The sequence below is a fragment of the Chlamydotis macqueenii genome, chromosome 5, assembly GCF_036417535.1.
Source record: "Chlamydotis macqueenii isolate bChlMac1 chromosome 5, bChlMac1.mat, whole genome shotgun sequence".
In the NCBI taxonomy this organism is placed as follows: Eukaryota; Metazoa; Chordata; class Aves; order Otidiformes; family Otididae; genus Chlamydotis; species Chlamydotis macqueenii.
Window position 1 is genome coordinate 38670540 of NC_141560.1, and position 17905 is coordinate 38688444.

Here is a 17905-nt window from a genome sequence, read left to right on the forward strand (position 1 = left end):
ATAATGTGAGTCTGTCTTTGATTTCTTTTCACTCAGTCACTCTGACATCACCAGCTTGTGGCAAGCACCATCTTTGCTAGTGCTCTTTGCACCTGGTTTTCCATCACTGAGTTAGTATTGGTCTTCATCACATACTGGCCTGGCAAGATACCCATTGCAGGTCTATTCTTATCTCTTTGAATTATTGGAGCACATCAACAAAAACAGCTGCTAAAGTAAAACTACTTGATGTGATTTGTTTGGATGATCAGAAACTCTTTGAAAAACTCCAGCTGCAGAAAACAACTGGTGAAAAGGAATAAATGGGCTGCAGGACAAGGCTTGGTACTGTAGATGTAACATTTATATAAGCGGGGAAATCAAAGAGCAGGAGTGAGTGGTGAGAGTTCCCCAAGGCTCGAAGCAGCATGGCACTGATATAATTGGGGGTGAACAGTGAGGAGCAACATCTGCAGATGATGCAAAATGCTTCAGTTAAAAGGCTTTATCGGTGGCTATTATGCTTTGTGCAGGCCCTGAGCAACCTGAAGACAGGAACCCGTGTTTGGACCACCACAGGTACCTTCCTGGGTAGAGATGTTTTGCCCTGGTAAGGTGCTTGCAGGTGCAAACAGCCAGAGCAATAGGATGAATTTCCTGCTGAGCTCTGGCCCTCGCAGAGCCCCTCCTGGAGATGCTCAGCCTCACCTAATGGCGCAGCCCAAAACAAGGCCATTCCCTTCTACCCCACAGCTCTGGGCAGGGCAAGCAGATGGTCCTCTAACTGGTGGCAACTGCTTTGTACCGGCACGTGTACGGGACAGCTCAGCCAGTAAGGCAAATCAGCCATATGGCAGCGAAGCCTGCTCCTGCCTGCTACCCTCCTTCGCTGTGTGTCTATCAGAAATCACTGCCACCATTTCCAACAGCAGCGCGGGTACCCTCAGGGACAGCACAGGGGCTTTTAATAGCACTGGGCTCCAGACCAAGCTCTGCATCCAAAATAAACTGTCCAAACTCTGCCCCAGGCTGGTTTGAGAAGCACACATCTATTCCCCTGATCGCCAGCCCTGCCATCAGCTCTGCCTGCCCTTCAGGGAACCACATTTCACCACCGATTTCATCATTGCTACCTACCTTCTTCTGTCCTTAAGGTGAGGTCCCCGGGGTGAGTGCAGGCCCTCGGCACGGAGCTGTGATAGCGCAGGCACGACTGCCACAAACTGGCTGTCTCTGCGCAACCCGCATGGCAGATCACTTTCAAACACAACTGCCAGTCAGCTGAGGCACCCAACACTGCCTGGCTCCCAACGGGGCCAGAAGAGATGTTTTGAAGACATGGCGAAGTGCTGTCTGAGAACACTCGATACTCCTATAGCACCCTAGGCACTGGCTCAGTGTGGCAGTGCTAAGTGGGGAGTAACAGCAAAATAAGGACACACTGTCAAGAAAACCACATCTCTTGCAGTGCTGGAAACAAATACATTGGTAGCCAAAATCCAGAGAGACTCTTTGTCAAAAGCAACCCAGCCTGAACCTCTCAGGAGAGGCAGGAGCTGTGCTATGCCCTTGCCGCGTGAGTCACGTGGGGGCCCATTCATCACCGCAACAAAACCAAGTGAGGTCCCGGCTAGGTTGCTGTGGTTTGGGATTTTGCCCCCATCTGCGGCTGTGGGGCAACGACAGCATCTGTGCAGCACTGCAGGGGCCCGTTTGCACCAAGGCGGCTGCGCTGACCTTGCAGCCCACGGGGCTGTATCCTTCATGTGTGTGCTTTGCAATAAATAAACCATCCGAACTCTGTCCCTGCAATGGTGGGATGATGGCAGAAACACGTGTGCTGGAGTCAGCATGAGCATCCCTTCCTGACGCGGTACGGCAGGCCGCACGCCTCTGCAAGCCTGTGTGCATCTCGGGTGGCCTCCTCTCTGCTGGAGCCGGCTGCTCACACCTGTGCCCTGTGAAGCTGCTGGTGACAGCATCTGCTGTAGATCACTCCTGATCTCCCACTCTGCATGAGAAAACCTCACATAGCTCCGTACTCTTCATCCTAAGCACAAGGGACGCTCGTCACAGATACCACAGCATGCAGCACTACAGAGCCGGGGATCTTTCTAGATGCCCTGGAATTAGTGTAGTGACTGTGCCACCTTGTGCCAGCAACATTTACAAATGCATTTTAATCTCCTGCCTCTCACATTTTAAAACCAGGCTGCTCTTGCTCTGACTTCTAACTACGGAGACCAAACAAGGCTCTGCATCTCCTCCTTGGCATGGCCCTTCCCTTCTTCCAGGTAAAGAGGGTGCTTCCTTACCTGTGGCGAAGGAAGTGGCTGGCCTGCAGATCATTTAGCCTGGCTCTGATCTCTCTGCCTGCTGCAAATCAGACAGTCCCACTGACTCCAGCTGATACTGGAGACACCACAAACCGGCATAATGGTCCTAATAATAATGACGGCATTTTACAACTGAACCAACTTCAGGGCTATTTGTTTTTTTTTTTCAAATAAGGGTTTTTATTCAGCTAGATGCAAAGCAGCCTATATGAGAAAAAGAAATGCAGGACTTCACAAAAACCAGCCCAACCCTGACTCTGTATTCTAAAGCTCACTGGTTTAGAAAAGGATGTGGGGCTCACAAAGAGCAGACAACTGAGCAGAAACTCCAATGTGATGCTCCAGGCTGCCGAGTGCATAAGCAGGAGAGAGCCAGAAGCAAGTGATTTTCCTCCTGTACCTGGTGAGATGGAGGTGGGAGCCCCATGGAGGGGAAGTGGCATGTGCAGAGAGGAGACTCCAGAGTGATTCTAGGGTGGAAGACTTCGATCTGGAGCTGAACACTTTTCCGACAAAGATTCAAGGGGCTTAACCTCCTCAAGCTTCCAAGAAGACATCTGAGTGCAATATGGTTATAGTGAGCAGACACCTACACAGAAGGTATGGTGCAGTGTATCGTTCTTTCATCTGATGGAGAAAAGTAGGAAAATAACTAGTGACTACAAGCTGAAGCCAGACAACTTCTACCTAGAAGCCATGCTCACATCTTTACCTCAGATGCTGGGATATACTCCCATGGCCTATGGCAGTTTGGTCACTGCCTCCACCCAAGGGTAGTTGCCCTTTGGTGAAACGTGAGGGTCTTTGGTGAAACCTAATGTCCCTTACTGCTTGCAGGCTGCAGAAGATGGTCTAATGGCATTAAACCATGAACTCTCTTTGGGTTTACATTTTACAAACCCACGGATGCTACATGACACTGTCATGCTAATGCAAGCTGTGTCTATCCCGAGCGAATACAGAGCTGTGCATGGGAGCCCAGACTGGCCAGAGGGCAGCTGCTGTGCTGGCCATATTAAGAGACAGGAGAAATTTCAGCAAGGGGAAGCTGTGCAATGCACAGGCAACTGCCAGGTGTTCCCATCACCTGCAACAGCACATGGGAGCAGAACTAAGCCCATGGGCACACACATCTGTCTCTACTCCGTATCAGACACCCAGAAGGTGAATTCCCTTTTGTAAAGTGCTTCTGTTTAAAGCTTGGCCCTTCTGGGCCACCCCAAAGCTGGTGAAGCCAATGGCAAGACTCGCTCAGTGATAAAGGCATCAAACACGTACAGGACAAGGACAAAGATACATCTAGGCAAGGCACAACCATGAGTCAGGGTTTATTCCCACTATAATCCTGCTCTGCTGGGAGATCCTAGCTCTCACTGCTGATGAAGCAGGACCTCAGCAGAGCTCCACACTCTCTGCACAACAGGCTGTGATTTTTTGTGACACATTAAGGGGCATTTTGAGATGAAATATATGGAAAACTATTTTAAAAAATAAAAGCAAAACAAGATACCTCACACCTTCCCTCTTCTCCCATGGGCTCTTCACCACGCCTCACAGGGACCCAAGAGCACCAAGGCAGCAAGACAGGGGAAGGCCAGGGGAGCGAACAGGAGGAGCTGAAAGGGCAGCCATGCATTACACCCTTCTCTTGCCTTTCACATTCCCCACAGTCCTGGCAAAGGAGCAGGAGAGAGCAGGACAGCAAAGGTGTGCTCAGAACAAAAACAGATCAAGACAAGGAAACCCAATCAAAATAATACAGCCTCCAAGGCTCAAGCATTGCACAAAAGGAGGATCAGAAGTAAGCTGGGCTCTAAAAGGCAGAGATAACACCAAAACAGGGGTGAGAGCGAGAACATAGGAGGGCAGAGAATAAAAGTAGATCTATCTACAGAAGGAGGAGAAAAGAAAGGAGGGGAAGGAGAAGAAAGAGGGTTGTATTTTCTGGATTCGGGGTTTGAAGACTTGATTTTGACTTTTTTATATTTTCATTTTTTTTCATAAAGGATCTCACACCTGATATTCCTCGTTCCATCCATTTCGGTTCACCAAGGGCAATGAAGAAATTCTCCTGCCTTTCGTATTCCTCCTCATCTACTATCTTAACCCTTACGGTCTTCCTGTAGGGACAACAAGAGAGACAACCGTGTACAGCGGGTCAGCCAGCCAGAGGCGAGGTGGCAGCAGCAGCAGCGTGGGCTCCCGGCACGCAGCCCCTTCCTCGGCCTGCCTGTTGGACACGGGGCATCCGTCGCAGCTGCTCCTTGGGGAGCGGGAGGGTGTTAGGAAGAAACGGGACTGGCAAGGGGGTGAGGAGGGAGGGAGAGGAGGAGGAGGACCTTGCTGATGGTTAGTAGGAGGCAACTTCTGCAGCGCATTTTTTTTCAGTGTCACATGGTAATAGAAAGGGTATCAGCTGCCTGGAAATCACCAGGGACCACCCCTGGGGTACCCACTGCGTTTTAGCTGGAAGATCAATTGCTTCTGCTACTCTCACAATTAACAATAAATTTGCAGGGACTCTGGGCTGGGAGCCTGAGGAGAAGAGAGAGAGATGGGCACTCATAGACATGTTCCCCAGTGGGAGTGAGGTGGGCCTCTGCCAGTGGGCTACAGCTCTGTCAGCTGTGAAACAGCCTGATATTTCTAATTTCCAGTTTCAAAATGGCACATCTTATTGCTTTTTGTCCCCAATACTGTCTCCTTCTTCCCCTCACCCGTTCCCTGAGCGAGGATGCGGCTTTCCTGGGAGCGGACAGCTATGCTGGGATCTTGCGGGACACGATGGGACTAAAATGCCTTCGAGGCTCAAATGGAAGTACCCTGGGCACTGGAGCAGGTATGGCTCCTTCTCCCTGCTGCCAGCTTGCCTGGCTCCCTCCAGCACCCTTGCAAAGCTGGTATGAGCCCTCAAATGAACCAAAGTGGGGTGTTAGCTCCTCCCTGCCCTCATCTCTTGCTCCCAGAGCTGCTCCGCAACCGGAGCGGGGGCTGCACAGCCTTTGCCGAGTCCTTTGCAGAAATTACAGGAGCTGCTTCTCTGCCAGGCCTCAATTCCTGCCTCTTTTGAGCACAGGTCTGATTGAGACACCCCGTAGGACCAGGGCAGGGTGATGATCTCCCGAGATGTTGGATGTGTTTCTAGCCAGCATCTTCCCTCTGGTGCTACAAAATTTGCTTGGACTCTCCAGTGGGGACGGCAGAAGGTTTGTCTCTGAGCTGTCACGGAAATATGGACAACTAGGACTGTTCTCCATCCTTCTTTCTCTGCCCCCCTTAGCAGAGAATGCTTTGCTCTCCCCACCCCCAGCATCACGCCCTCCCCAAGGGTACCATGTGACACAGTGAGTGCGCACAGCAGTGTTTAGGACAGAGCGGTTGGAGACAGAGAGACATCAGAGGAAAAGGAGGAGAAGAGGAGGAAGGAGATGGAAGAGAAGAGGAAAGAAGAACGTTATTTTTAGTCTGGAGGGCCAGTACTACACCTTTCTGTAAACTCATATCCACCATGCGGGGGCTCATCAGCTCAATGAAGAAATTCTTGTTTTTTTCATACTCCTCATCATCAATTACCTTGATGTGAACTGTTTTGCTGTGGATGGAAAAACAGTAAGTGTCATAAAGGGCAGAAGGGAACAGAGAAGCAACAGTGGAGGAAGGTAAAGAGTTGCATGGGGACAGTAGAGAGTCAAAGTTTTCTCACTCACTGAACAAGCTCAACATGGCCCTTGAGAAAGGCTAAAGCCCCACTACTGCAAGTGGCACTGGTTAATTTTCTGTTTAATCCAAAGGCATGATGGCAGGCCACACTGGAAAATGAAGTTAGACTAAACCAGCTCTGATCCCCTGGCAAACTGGCGAGGGGCTCAGGAGCTGCCAGCACAGTGGCTCACAGCTCAGCATGTGGGCAGTGAGGTCTGATGGCCAGCAGAGAAGCAGGCATCCCTCACTCTGCTACCCACTGCGCACACACACACACACACGCGTGCAAAAGCAGACACACGAGCACGCACACCCCACAGGCACCGTCCTGCTGCCTCCCTGCTAGCAACACCCGCCTGCTGGGCAGGCGCCCGCTGACCGCATGGGCCATGGGGAAACCCTGCAACCTGCAGCTCTGACAAAATTCATGTCAGAGGGAACCCTAGGTGATGCAGGTTCATCAGCTGCTGAAGGAACTGCCTCATCAGCCTGCTCTGAGAGGTGCTGGCTGCTGGAGCAGTCGGGCAGCCCATCCCACATCTCTCCTTTGGCAAATTTCTTATGAGTTCCTGGAGCATTTTGTAGGAAAAGAAGAGAAAAGCTCATTGTGCTACGGTTTCTTTCACAGCAAATACGTGCTTTATGCGGAGATCACCATCCCTCAGCTTTCAGAGGCAAACAGAACAGGGTAAATGAGTTGAAGGCTCTGCCAGCCCACCACCTCCTTCCAGCCAGGGCTGCACTGTCACAGGTGAAAATTACCGCTGCACTCCCCTTGCTTTCCTGGTGCCCGCAAGGCTTCATGCAGTCTCATCCCTCACTCGCAACAGAAGGGATTGGTGCTTTTATTCTGGGCTAATCTCATGCCCTCTTAAATGCAGCACTGTCTGCACGTGCACATATAATTACATGCTCACATAAATGCAACCACTCTAAAGGGGCACGAGCTTGCCATCTCAGTGCTCCTGGACTTCCAGTCAGCCCCAACCCCAAGCTGGAACGGCATTTTTTTCATGAAAGGTCAGTTCCACATAAAAAGCATTTCCCTAATGCCAAAACAATTGCCCCCAAGAGCCACCACGCCTGCCGGTGAATGACCCCCGCTCCCCACAGCTCCGTACCCACGTGAGGCCCTGCGGCTATGACCTCCCCTCACTCCTGGCCCATCCTCAACATTCAGATCACTCCTGGTGCATTTTGTGCACAACTGGCCTTAGCTGGGGATGGAAAGGAGGAGAAAAGCAGGGCCAGCAATCATAGAGCCTGGAAAAAGAGCCCCAAGCTTCAAATCCCTATGCGCCTCAGCTGGTAGCCCGTGGCATTAAATACACCCAGTATCTTTGATCCCACAGTGCTTCAGAGAACAAGCAGTCCAGCCCTGCATCCTTGGGATGCCCTGATCCCCGTCCTGGGGATGCTGCCGCTGCCAGCAGCCCCCTGAAAATCACCATTTCACAACAGAGAACAGGAGGGTTGATTGTCATTGCTGCAGCTTGCATTCCTACTGAAATCATCAACGACCCCAAAATTATCCAGCCCTCCTATGATTTGACTCTCAAGTCGTAACTGCTGCTGCACTCTGACTGTGGAAATCCCATTCCCTGCACTGGCTCTCAGTTTTGGGTTGGACCCAAACCCTGTCTTTCAAATGATGGCATATGGGATAGGGGGAAGAGTTTGGACAACCTATGTTATATCCATCAGTGCAGCAAAAAATCACCTCTAATTCTTCTTCCTAAGTAAATCAGCTTTATTTCTGCCAGCGCTTGTTCTACCCATACCCTGTGCTGATGCCAGCAAACCTCCTTTCCCTTCTCTACACCCTTTCAATCTCTGCTAATCCAGCCTGAGGGATGTGAAATTTTACACCATATATCTGTGGTGTAAACGTTGGTGCTCAGCTAAGACTTCAGCACGATGATTTTGTTGCATTTTCATTGGAGAGGCTGGCTGAATTTGGCTTTTGAACCAGATGTTGTCTGGGCTGCTGGTACTTTGCAAAGCTTGTTCAATTTGCCGAGTTAAACCTACAGCTGATTCACAGCTCTGATCTTTTCCCTGCTCACATACTACAAAACAGAAGGTGGGATTTTCAAAAGCAGCCAGTGCTTCCTGAACGTGGGTTGCTTTTTAAAATCCTATTAATAGTTACTATTGCTTATGGTTTTTCCCATTCTATGAGCTCCAAATTACCCAGTATTCCTTGTCTGCAAAAATTTGAAAAAAAATCATACACCCTGTTTCCCACGGGCTATCTTCAGTATCGCAGCAAAGCTATTCTAAGGCTTTACGCAATGAATATTATGCATGCACACCATTTGAGTTTGCTTTCGTATAGGAACTTTCTTTTCCTTTCTTTGTTTCTTTTCTTTATTTCTTTCTCTTTTTTTTTTTTTTTTTAATGAGGTGGCTCTCTCACCTCCATAAGTGGTGTGTGCACACACCAGAGTGCAGGAGAAACGCTCATTTAATGAGGACGCGTGCACGGCAGATGATCTCCCCGGCTGTGTGCTGTGTGTATGGAAAGCCTGATGTCACGTGAGCCCCTCATCTCTGCCATGAACACTCAGAGCTGTGGACTTAAGGAATCATAACTGACTGTGTGCACATTTTGTTAAGTACAGAGATTTTCTTACAATAGTCTTTTTCTAATGCTTAAAAAAAAAAAAAAATCAAGAAAGAGAAAGAATGTGATAGAGATCCACAGAGGACTGCACGGTAAAAGGCTGGCTTTGCAAGTGCCTTCGGGTCAGGAAACTGAGAGTGCAAACCCTCTGGACTCCTAGACCAGCTCAGCTCTGTGGCAAACTGGACCATTACCGCACACTCAAGCCTCAGGTAAGTTTTCAAAAAAGGGTGTCTGAATTTGGTGACTGCTCCAGTAAACTGCTGTTTTCCTTCTTTGCTATGAGCCACAGAGAGAAAAGGACCTTTTACCTGGATCTGAAACAACAGCTGAGGGGCAAAACTTCCACAGACCAAAGCCACAGATGCCCTGCACGGACACAGGCAAGACTGCACCCCTCACCCAATCTGACTGAATCCCAAAAGAGGAAGAGGTGCCTGACCTTCCCAGCTTTGCTGAGAGGTGGTGAGTGCGCAGCAGGTCCACCGTCACAGCTTTGGGGACCCAGCGCTAGAGCCCAGAGGTGTGGACTGTGTGGTGTGGGGACTCTGGCAGCACCCACAGTCGGGTGGCGCAGGATGGAGGGCTCCAGCCAAAACACGGCTGCTGCCTGCTCTTGTTCCCGAGCCAGCGTGTTGCCAGACCTCCCCGTGAGAGCTCACAGACCCAGTGCCAGATAACGGGGAGCGGTTAACCTTTCACTGGGATTTTGGAGCAGAGGGAATAGCAGTATCCCTGCTCTGGGGTTACTCCACAGCCTGCAAGGGGAAATGCCCTTCTCTCAGCTGGCTGCCTGCTCTGGTGACTGTCACCATGGAAAGGTCAGTGCTGATGGAGGGCGGTTGCAGTGGCCTGTAAGGCCACCCCTCGCAGCCCGCCATGGCTGGTGGGGGCTGTGCTTTCCCAGGCTTTGCAGCTTCCCTCGCCACCACGAGCATCTCACTCCTCTCCAGGGCTATGAAAGCAACCGTAACTACAGCTGCATCCTGAGCTGTCATAAATTGTCTAGAGGCAAAAACACAGACTACTCCCACGCAATCTCATCTCTCACCTGCAGCCATACTGAGAGCTACCTCCTTGGAAGGCATGGAGAGCAGAGGAGATGGATGGGGAGAAGGGCTGGAGCATAACACTGCCCCGGGAAGACATCACGTTAATGCGAGAGATGTGACAGGAGGACACCAAGAGGCAGTGAGCATGCGGGAGCAGGAGGCTTGGGAACATTTTGCTGCAAGAACATCCTGACAGCTTCTTGAAATTAATGGAAGCAGAGGCAGGCACGAGAGGGGCTGGCAGCACTGTAGCCCTGATGAGCACGCTCACCGTGATGGGAAACGAGGGATCTGAAGTCTACCTTGCTCAGCTATTCAGCTTTTGTTCCCCAGCCTCCAGTCACTCCACGCAGGGAAAGGAGGACACTTTCCAGCCTTCCTCTTTCTCTGTGATAGCTTCCTCATGGCCAAGACGTACCTCAGACAGCTGAAAAGCAGAGAACAACAGAGGCCATCCAAAAGCCTCTCCTGGCAATCAACTGTCTTCGTTAAATGTCACTGGGAGCTGGCAGCGACGAGCCACTCTGCAAACCCCAAAGCCCCACCATCAGCACCAAGCCATGGCATAGTCCAAGCTCAACCCCTGCATGAGTACACTGGTGGGAAGAGCTCTTTAGTGCAGGCCTTGGTGGTGTTTTCAGCAGACTGAACAATCCTTTAAGTTTGGGCTCTGACAGCAGGGCAAGCTGAGAGCCGGCATTTCCAAGTATCACCTGGCCATACAGAAGTCAGTATGGCTGCTGGCTCTCTCCTTCTTTGGGGTCTTTGCAAGCTGCCACAAACAGCCCTCAGATGACGCCAGTCCGAGCTCTCCTGTCAACGTGCACTTACAGTCACTGGTTTTAGAAGTTAGAGATGGGAAATCTCCTCTGGGGAGCAATACTAAGTATGAGATTTCCCTGAGTAAGCAACAGAAGATGAAATGAATAGACATCGATCTTCTCCTAAAGGACTTTGTGCACATGATGTTGCTAAATTCCCCATCTGGGAAATACAGAGGATAATCTATAAAATCATTTTATTTGACAACATGTCCGCTTCCAACACATAAGACAACAACTGGATGGTTATTTGATTAATGTGCTAGAAAATATTGGGTGTCTCTCTGTGTGGAGACTCTCATTTGCAGGAATTACTGCCGAGGAGGTTAAGAGGATATGTCTGTGTGACTTTGGAATGTGAAATAAGCCTCAGCTCTAAAAACAGCGTAAGTCAGGAGATGTCGCATAGTGTATACCATTGAAACAGGCAGGGCTGTGCAAGGGCAGGATTTACAGTCCCCAGTGGGATGCTGTTAGCCTGGATGGAAAGCAACCAGGACAGCAAGGTAAACATCCCTCGGACAGCATGAGAAGTACCAGAGATCTTTAGTAACTCATTAACGTGAATCATTAGTGCATACACCTTGGGTCAAGCCACAGCATTCTTGACACATCTTGATACACCCAATACACCCAAATCCTCATCTGAGTTGCTGAGGTACAGGTCCCTGCAGCATGAATTTCAACGTGTGGGGTGCCAGTCTGACTCTTCCCCAGAGCTCTGTGCGGGGCAGGGATTTCAACATGAAACTACAGATATGACCTATTCGCTCTGCCAGAAGATCTTGTTGAGAAGCCCTGCTGCAGAAATGCTGACTAGGTAAGATGTCAGCATTTGAAGCAAACCAGAGGGAATTAAATAAGGCTACGCACAGTAGGGAGCCGTCTTTGCCCTGCTCACCGGGAGGCGGATATTTAACAGAGCAACGTGACAGCGCTGGCAGATAAGGTGAAGAAGCCAGCAAGAGAAGCCTTGATATGATGCACACGGTCACATGGAGTCACGCATCAAGTAACCCAGGGTGGGACAAGCTGAGCCATTTTGAAGAAAAGGATTAGGCTGTCACATAGCACAGACAAAGACGGGGAGGATTTTGAGGAGGAGATCCCAAAGTATATTCGCTAAACTCACCAAGGAGATTATAAGTGATCTTAATTTCAACAGGAAAACATGGTAATTTAGGAACCTATCCAGAGTATGACCAAGACAGACAGGTTGCACATTGGCCTCATGATCATGAAAGAAGATTTTTGGCTCCCTTGGGAGCTTTGAAGCATCCAGCTGCAGCCATCGGTGATGGTCACAGTTTGTCCTAGCAGCCACGTCAGAACTGAAGGTGCCTCTAAGGTCAGAGCAGACGTTCATACCAATTACCTAAGCAGACGTCAACAGGATAGACAAACTGTCAGGATAGAGTTTCAAGCAGATCACTGATGTGCAAGTTGCTGATGTGTGAGTTACAGAAGAACTGGTGCTAGTACAGGAGCTGGAGACAAGCCATTGCGAGACAGTTTCCAGGAACTGGCTGTGTCATTCATGAGGACCTTGGAAGAGCAGCTGTGCAAGAGCCATCCCACTCTGCAGCAAGTACATGGGGATCAGCCCAGACCACCCCCAGAAATGGGATTTTTTTCTCTTTTGTCTTCAAGTTGGCCTATGAGATAACTAGATGATAACTAGTTATAATTCAAATAGGGTTCTCTGCAGTGCTAACCACTATGTACTACCCCAGTCTGAAATCCTGCATGCCCTTCCATGGCCCTCTCCCTGGGACTGCATGGGACTCCGCTGGGAATCGCCGGGAGCTCAGGGGATCTGCCTGGCTGTGTCTCAGTGGTGCAACTTGGTCACGTCGCACCAGGTCTTCATAAGGGATGAAGAACGAAATATTGACACAAAAAGTCAATTTCCCTTTGTGTATTCCCCGTGTAATCTTGGCTAATTAGTAAATTGGCTCATGTTTCAATTAGAACTATTGAAAATGCTTTAGTAGCTGACACATTATAATTAAAGGGACATAGCCAAGACTAAAGCCATATTTTTAAAAATCTTGACTTGTATCAGAAAACTTCAAAGTGTTACCAGTAAAAGATGTACAGGGATAGCTAGTAAAAACCAGCAACAACAAAAAGTTGCTTGTTATCCTTCCTCCATCCTGGATGGCAAAACTAAAGGGGTCACTTTGTGCTTGTTTCACTTTTCCATTTGTGCTTGTTTCCTGCCACAGCTGCCCAGCCCTCACTTTCCACTGCCACGCAACCCTACAAAGAGACACAAAACGCTCACAACTTCACATGACAGTGTTTCACACCTACTTTGTACTGATGCAAACAACCGTTCCAGCAACGAGAAATCAGAGCTGCTAAGTTGCAGGCAGGTAAGCCCATTAAGCACTGTCACGCCTCGCCAAAAAAAAATCCCTAAGTACGTGGTGCGCTATTCAGGGCAACTCAAGAGACGCAGTATATCCACACATGTCAGCCACGGGAATCGGCACCAGAGCTAGCTAATGGCAAATGTCTCACGCTCAACTTGGAAGCACAGAAGGAAAAGGCACAGTAGGGAAGCACAAAAAAAAATGCTCAGGGAGTTTCCCTCATGCAGGCAGCCCTGCTAGACAAGCAGGTTTCCAAAGCATTCTGTATTTCACTTTGTTCAAACATGATAAAGTGCTCCAATACAGAGAGTTTTGCAATGAAAGATACCACAATTTGGTTTTAAGAATTTCTGCAAAGAGGGGAGAAACACAGTTTGTTAAACCCCCTTTCTCTCAGCTGAGTTCATGCTGTGACCAGCAGAGATGAGATACTTAAGATGGGTTGTACAAGCATAATAGTCCAGCTCCACATTTTTTTCTTTATTGAATTTAATAAAGCTATTTTTTTCTCTATTAAACATTTTCAGGTTCAGCTATAATCTTTGTTTAAGTTCCTTTAAAAAAAAAAAGAAACCCAGGCTGATCTGTGCATCACCTTCCAGACCGTTGGCTCCGAACACTGAAGCCGTGCGTACAGACACAAGCGGGCTCTTGCCTGGCCTGTTGCAGGTCAGCTTTTGCTTGCTGACCCTAGGAGACTTGATGCTTCTGGGCCAGGGGGGAGCAAAGTCTTGACAGCCTGTGGAGCTATTTGTTGAGGTCTGTACAATAAGCGTGTCTCTTGTACAAGTAATAATTCAACTTGGCAGCCCATGAAACCAGACAGCTCTGGTGGGTATCAGCCTGGTGTAGGTGCAAAGTAGCACCAGGGTCCTGGGTGTGGACATTTCTCTCCTCCCTGTCTTGGGTAGGTTCCCAGGGGAACAGCTTCACTGAGGAGATGCTGTGCCTTCTTTCTCTCAGAAAGGAATTTTAAAAGGAGCAAAACCTCAGCCACAACCCAACTGTGGTCACACAGTACAAAATTTAAGAAAAAGTAGAAGGTAGAGAAAGAAGGAAGGAAGAGAATGTATTCCTTACTAAAGGTCTTTGAATTCTCCTGCTTCCAGCTTAGTCTAACACACTGCCGCAAAAGCCTGTGATGTCAAAACTCATCATGGATGTTGACAGCCAAATGAAGTACTTTTGTTTGCTCTAGAGAATGGCTCCAAAACGCAACAGAGTGCAGGAGTGGGAGTGCCCTGGACAGGAGAGGGTAGGCTGGACTACCTCATAGCCCCTTGAGATGTCCCGAGCAAACATGAAACCGGTATTCAGCTGGAAGTGACCCCTGCCGCACCTGCAGACACTCTTCAGTGGATGGTATTAGCAGCCCAGTGCTTCAAGCCGTCGCCCCTGGTTTTAGACTTTTTGCTGAAGGCATTGAGATTTGGAAGCTATATTTAGATGTCTTCTCTGTTCTCCAGCAACAAGGTTGCCATGGAGATGCTGGCAAGGATGAGAAGGTGGGGACAGAGGGGGAGAAGTTGAGGAATGAGAAGTGCCAGATTCAAAACAACCCTCACCAGCCCAGGAAAGCTTTAAACTCCTCCTAGGGCAAAAATCACTGAAGGTTGTTAGCTGGAATGAGCCCCCAAGCATTGCCCATTGGCATGGCCCTGCCATGCATCACTCAGTGCTTTGTCACGGTAGGTTTGAAGGGACTCAAGCTGCTGGCCTTTGGGCACTGCTCTTTTGGGAGAACATGCCCCCATCAACCTGAGCTGACTGCCCCAGAGCACGCGCTGAGCCCTGATCCCTGCTGAGCACTGATCCCCTTCAAATCCCACACAACCCTCCTGCGAGTGCTGATAACCACCCACAGCCTTGGTTCATCCACCCCTAGACATGTTGAGAACAACCACCCATGTCCTTCTCTCCAGGCACAGCTCTGGAGGGCTGCATGCCACCCACTGCTGGCTGCAGCTCAGCTGAGCTCCACGCAACATCTTTGATGTCTCTTCAAAATTCAGTTCTCTGAACTCCCAGTGGGTTTGCAAAATCTTCTGAGGTGGGGTGCCCAAAACCAAACCTGTGCTGCCACATTGCATCCCAGCAGAGACACGCCAGCCACTGCTGTCTGAGGGCCAAAAGCAGCCCTCAGAGAGCTCCACTCAAGTCCTGCTGCTGCCATGCTGCTTCACAAACTCCTACTGACTCTGTACTCGGGCAGCTCCTGGCATAGCTCTTTGCCTCAGACAGGGAGCCACAGCTGGGGACAGAACTGCCCAAGGCTGCCCAGGGTGGGCACGGACATGCTAGGGACGAGCCACCCAGCACAGAAGGGGAGGCTGATGGCCCCAGAGACCTCAGCTTGCTGATCCTACTGGATTCCTACTGTGGTGGGAGGGAAGCTGGCCACCACCAGCAGGGATTAGAGACCCTCAGTCTCCCCCATGACACATCCACATCCCCCGGGTTGGCATCAGCCGCAGGCACAGCCCAGATGTGCAGCTGCCAGCAGAGATTTGCACCTACTGCCCTTTCCAGCACAGACAATGTAGGTGGAGATCACGGGCTCCTCTTAACGCGGCTGTTCCCAAGACTCACTGTCCTACACTTAATGCACTTGCAATGAAATTTGGCTTTCCAAGAAAGGTCAGAAGAGTTCCCCTGCTTCCCAGCATGGGAGCTAGCATATCTCAAGACCCCACGCCTGCCTAGACCTCCTTTCCTAGCTCCTGCACGTGACAGCATCCCCAGCTTTCAGTGCTCGAAGCACATCACAAATGGTGGGGCATGAAGCAAATTCTCCCATTGCAAACCTCTTGTGAGCCCCTCTTTCCCCTCCCTCACCCAGCTCTTCCCACGCACACACACACCGATGGTGCCTCCAGCTCAGCAGGGCTGTGCGCAAGCCCAGCCACTGGAGTTGCACTACATTCAACGGAGCAGCGAGGCAGCAATCTGTAGGAAATTAATGAGCTGCAAACAACGCTGCGCAGCTGCCAGCCTGAAACGAGCCCGCTCTGCATCCTGCAGATACAGTTATTATACATGAACAAAAGGAGCTGGAGCCGGAGCCGGGGTGCCTTGGCTGCCATCACAGCCTTCTTGTGACCGAGATAAGGGACAGCACGCTGAACTGCCACAGCAACATCAGAGGTGCATATCCAACCATTTACACAGAGCCAAGATATTGCATCTTTATCCAAGGCCCTGTGCATTTGGCCATTTTCTTCTCTTCTGTAGCACCAAAAATAGGGTAGAGGATACTCAGTTACACCATTTCCTTTCACTCTTCAGGGCTGTTTTGAGTCTATTTCTTAACGAACAAAAACACACTGGGAAAACCAAACAGGGCCATTCATCAGCTTCCAGGAGCTAATGCCTTGGGAGGAGCTGCAGGCTCCTGGGAGGAGGCCAGCCCCACTGGTCTTGTCCTTCCAGAATCCAGAGCTTTGGACCATTAAAAAAGCCACCTCCTTATCCATAAACTAAACACAAATCATGCCATCAGCCAGCTTTGCAGTGAAGAAGAGTTTTTCAGAAGGGTTAAATCTAGGAGCTGGGTGACCTTTGAGTCTCACTTAATTCTGCCAATGACCCAGCTTCAACTCCCAAAGAGCTGGGCAGCCAGATGTCCTCCTGCCTCCCCACAGTTGGTCCTCTCGCAGGACAGCCCGGCTCAGCCAGAGACAGGAACAACTGCTGCACGCTGGCACGGCCACATCAAACAGATCCAACAGACCACAGCCTGCGGAGCCCTCACCCTCCCCAGTGGGTCTCCTTTAATCGACACAGTCCTCTGTCATCTTACTGCTGTAATTTCCACCCTAACAGCCTAATCTCAGCCTTCACATGTGGATACAACTTTGTGGGAAGTGCTTTTGGCAAACCCTTCTAACCAATCCACGTCAGAGACGGCTTGAACTATTCCTGGGGTCCCTGGCTGACAGACAGGCATCTCCTCCCGCCTTCTTACCTCGTGGCAAGAGTTAGCACCAAGAACCTCCACCCATCCTAAAAGCTTGCCCTACCCTAATCCCAACATGCTTCTCAACTCTTGTTCCCCTTCTTGCTAAGCCCTCCTATTACAACTCCCTCAACACCTCAGGCCTTAATAAATGATACTCTGTCTTCTCCTTTCCAAATTTTGATAGCACTACTGAACAACTGTTTGACTTGACGTGTCCTGACAAAGCCCAGCAACACTCCTGGTGTACATCCTATCAAACTCCCATGGAATGTTGGCTTTGCAGGCTGGTCTCACACACCTCTCTCCATCTGAACCATAACCTGAAAACAAAACAAAAAAATAACCATTCTCCCAGCCCTGGTCTTCCACTCAGCTTGGTGGCAGGTGCAGCACCCTTCACCCCAGCATGACTAGAACATGTCCTCGGGGGTTTGGTAACATGACACAACTGCTCTGAAGGCCTGAACCTCATGCAGACCTCTACAATGAATCTCTTGTGGTTTCAGAGGCGGGCCTGTTGCTTAATGAGCTCCCCTTTCGCCATCCTAGCCCTCTCACCTTAAAAATGTAACTCCCTGACTCCATCAGGAGTCTTTTCCATTATGGGACCTAGAAGACTTTCTAGGACCTGAAATCCCAAGATAAAGAGCTTCTGAAGAAAAATGAAAAGGTGCGCTTCATTTTTTTTGAGCCGATTTTGACTTTTTTTTTCTGAAAGGAGGTCCCATCCCAGCCAGAACATAATTGGGTTGTAATGCCATTGGTGCCTCAGCATCACTGCCTCCCTGCTCCAGCCTCTGTTTTCTTCCAGCCCGCTTCACATGTGCCCTGCAGTGAGTGTCAGAGTTCTTACACGGAAACTTCAATACGCCGGGGAGACTGTCAGGAGTGAGAGCCTTCTGCTCTGTCTATCTGTTTACCGGGGTGTTTGTCTGTGTTTATCAGTAGCTTATTCTATTTTTCAGTTGCCATCTCGCTCTCCCGGCTTCCTTAGCCCCCTTAGAAAGGCACTGGAGTAAAATGTACACTGAGAAATAGACTCTCTCTAAACGC

The 17905-nt window shown here is 49.9% G+C and overlaps 1 protein-coding gene across 9 annotated transcripts in view; it reads right to left on the reverse strand.

Annotated features, from left to right (window-relative positions):
- The window catches only part of SLC8A3 (solute carrier family 8 member A3), a 115087-nt gene that overhangs the window by 18624 nt on the left and 78558 nt on the right, over positions 1 to 17905 (reverse strand). For 4 of the 9 annotated variants that reach the window (XM_086749117.1, XM_086749115.1, XM_086749121.1 and 1 more), the window contains one exon: positions 5801 to 5907. In XM_086749117.1, the coding sequence (XP_086605243.1) occupies positions 5801 to 5907 (107 nt within the window). Of the gene's footprint in view, positions 1 to 4331; positions 4436 to 4771; positions 4851 to 5800; positions 5908 to 17905 lie in introns of all 9 variants that reach the window. The other 5 variants (XM_086749119.1, XM_086749114.1, XM_086749113.1 and 2 more) reach the window with 2 other exon arrangements.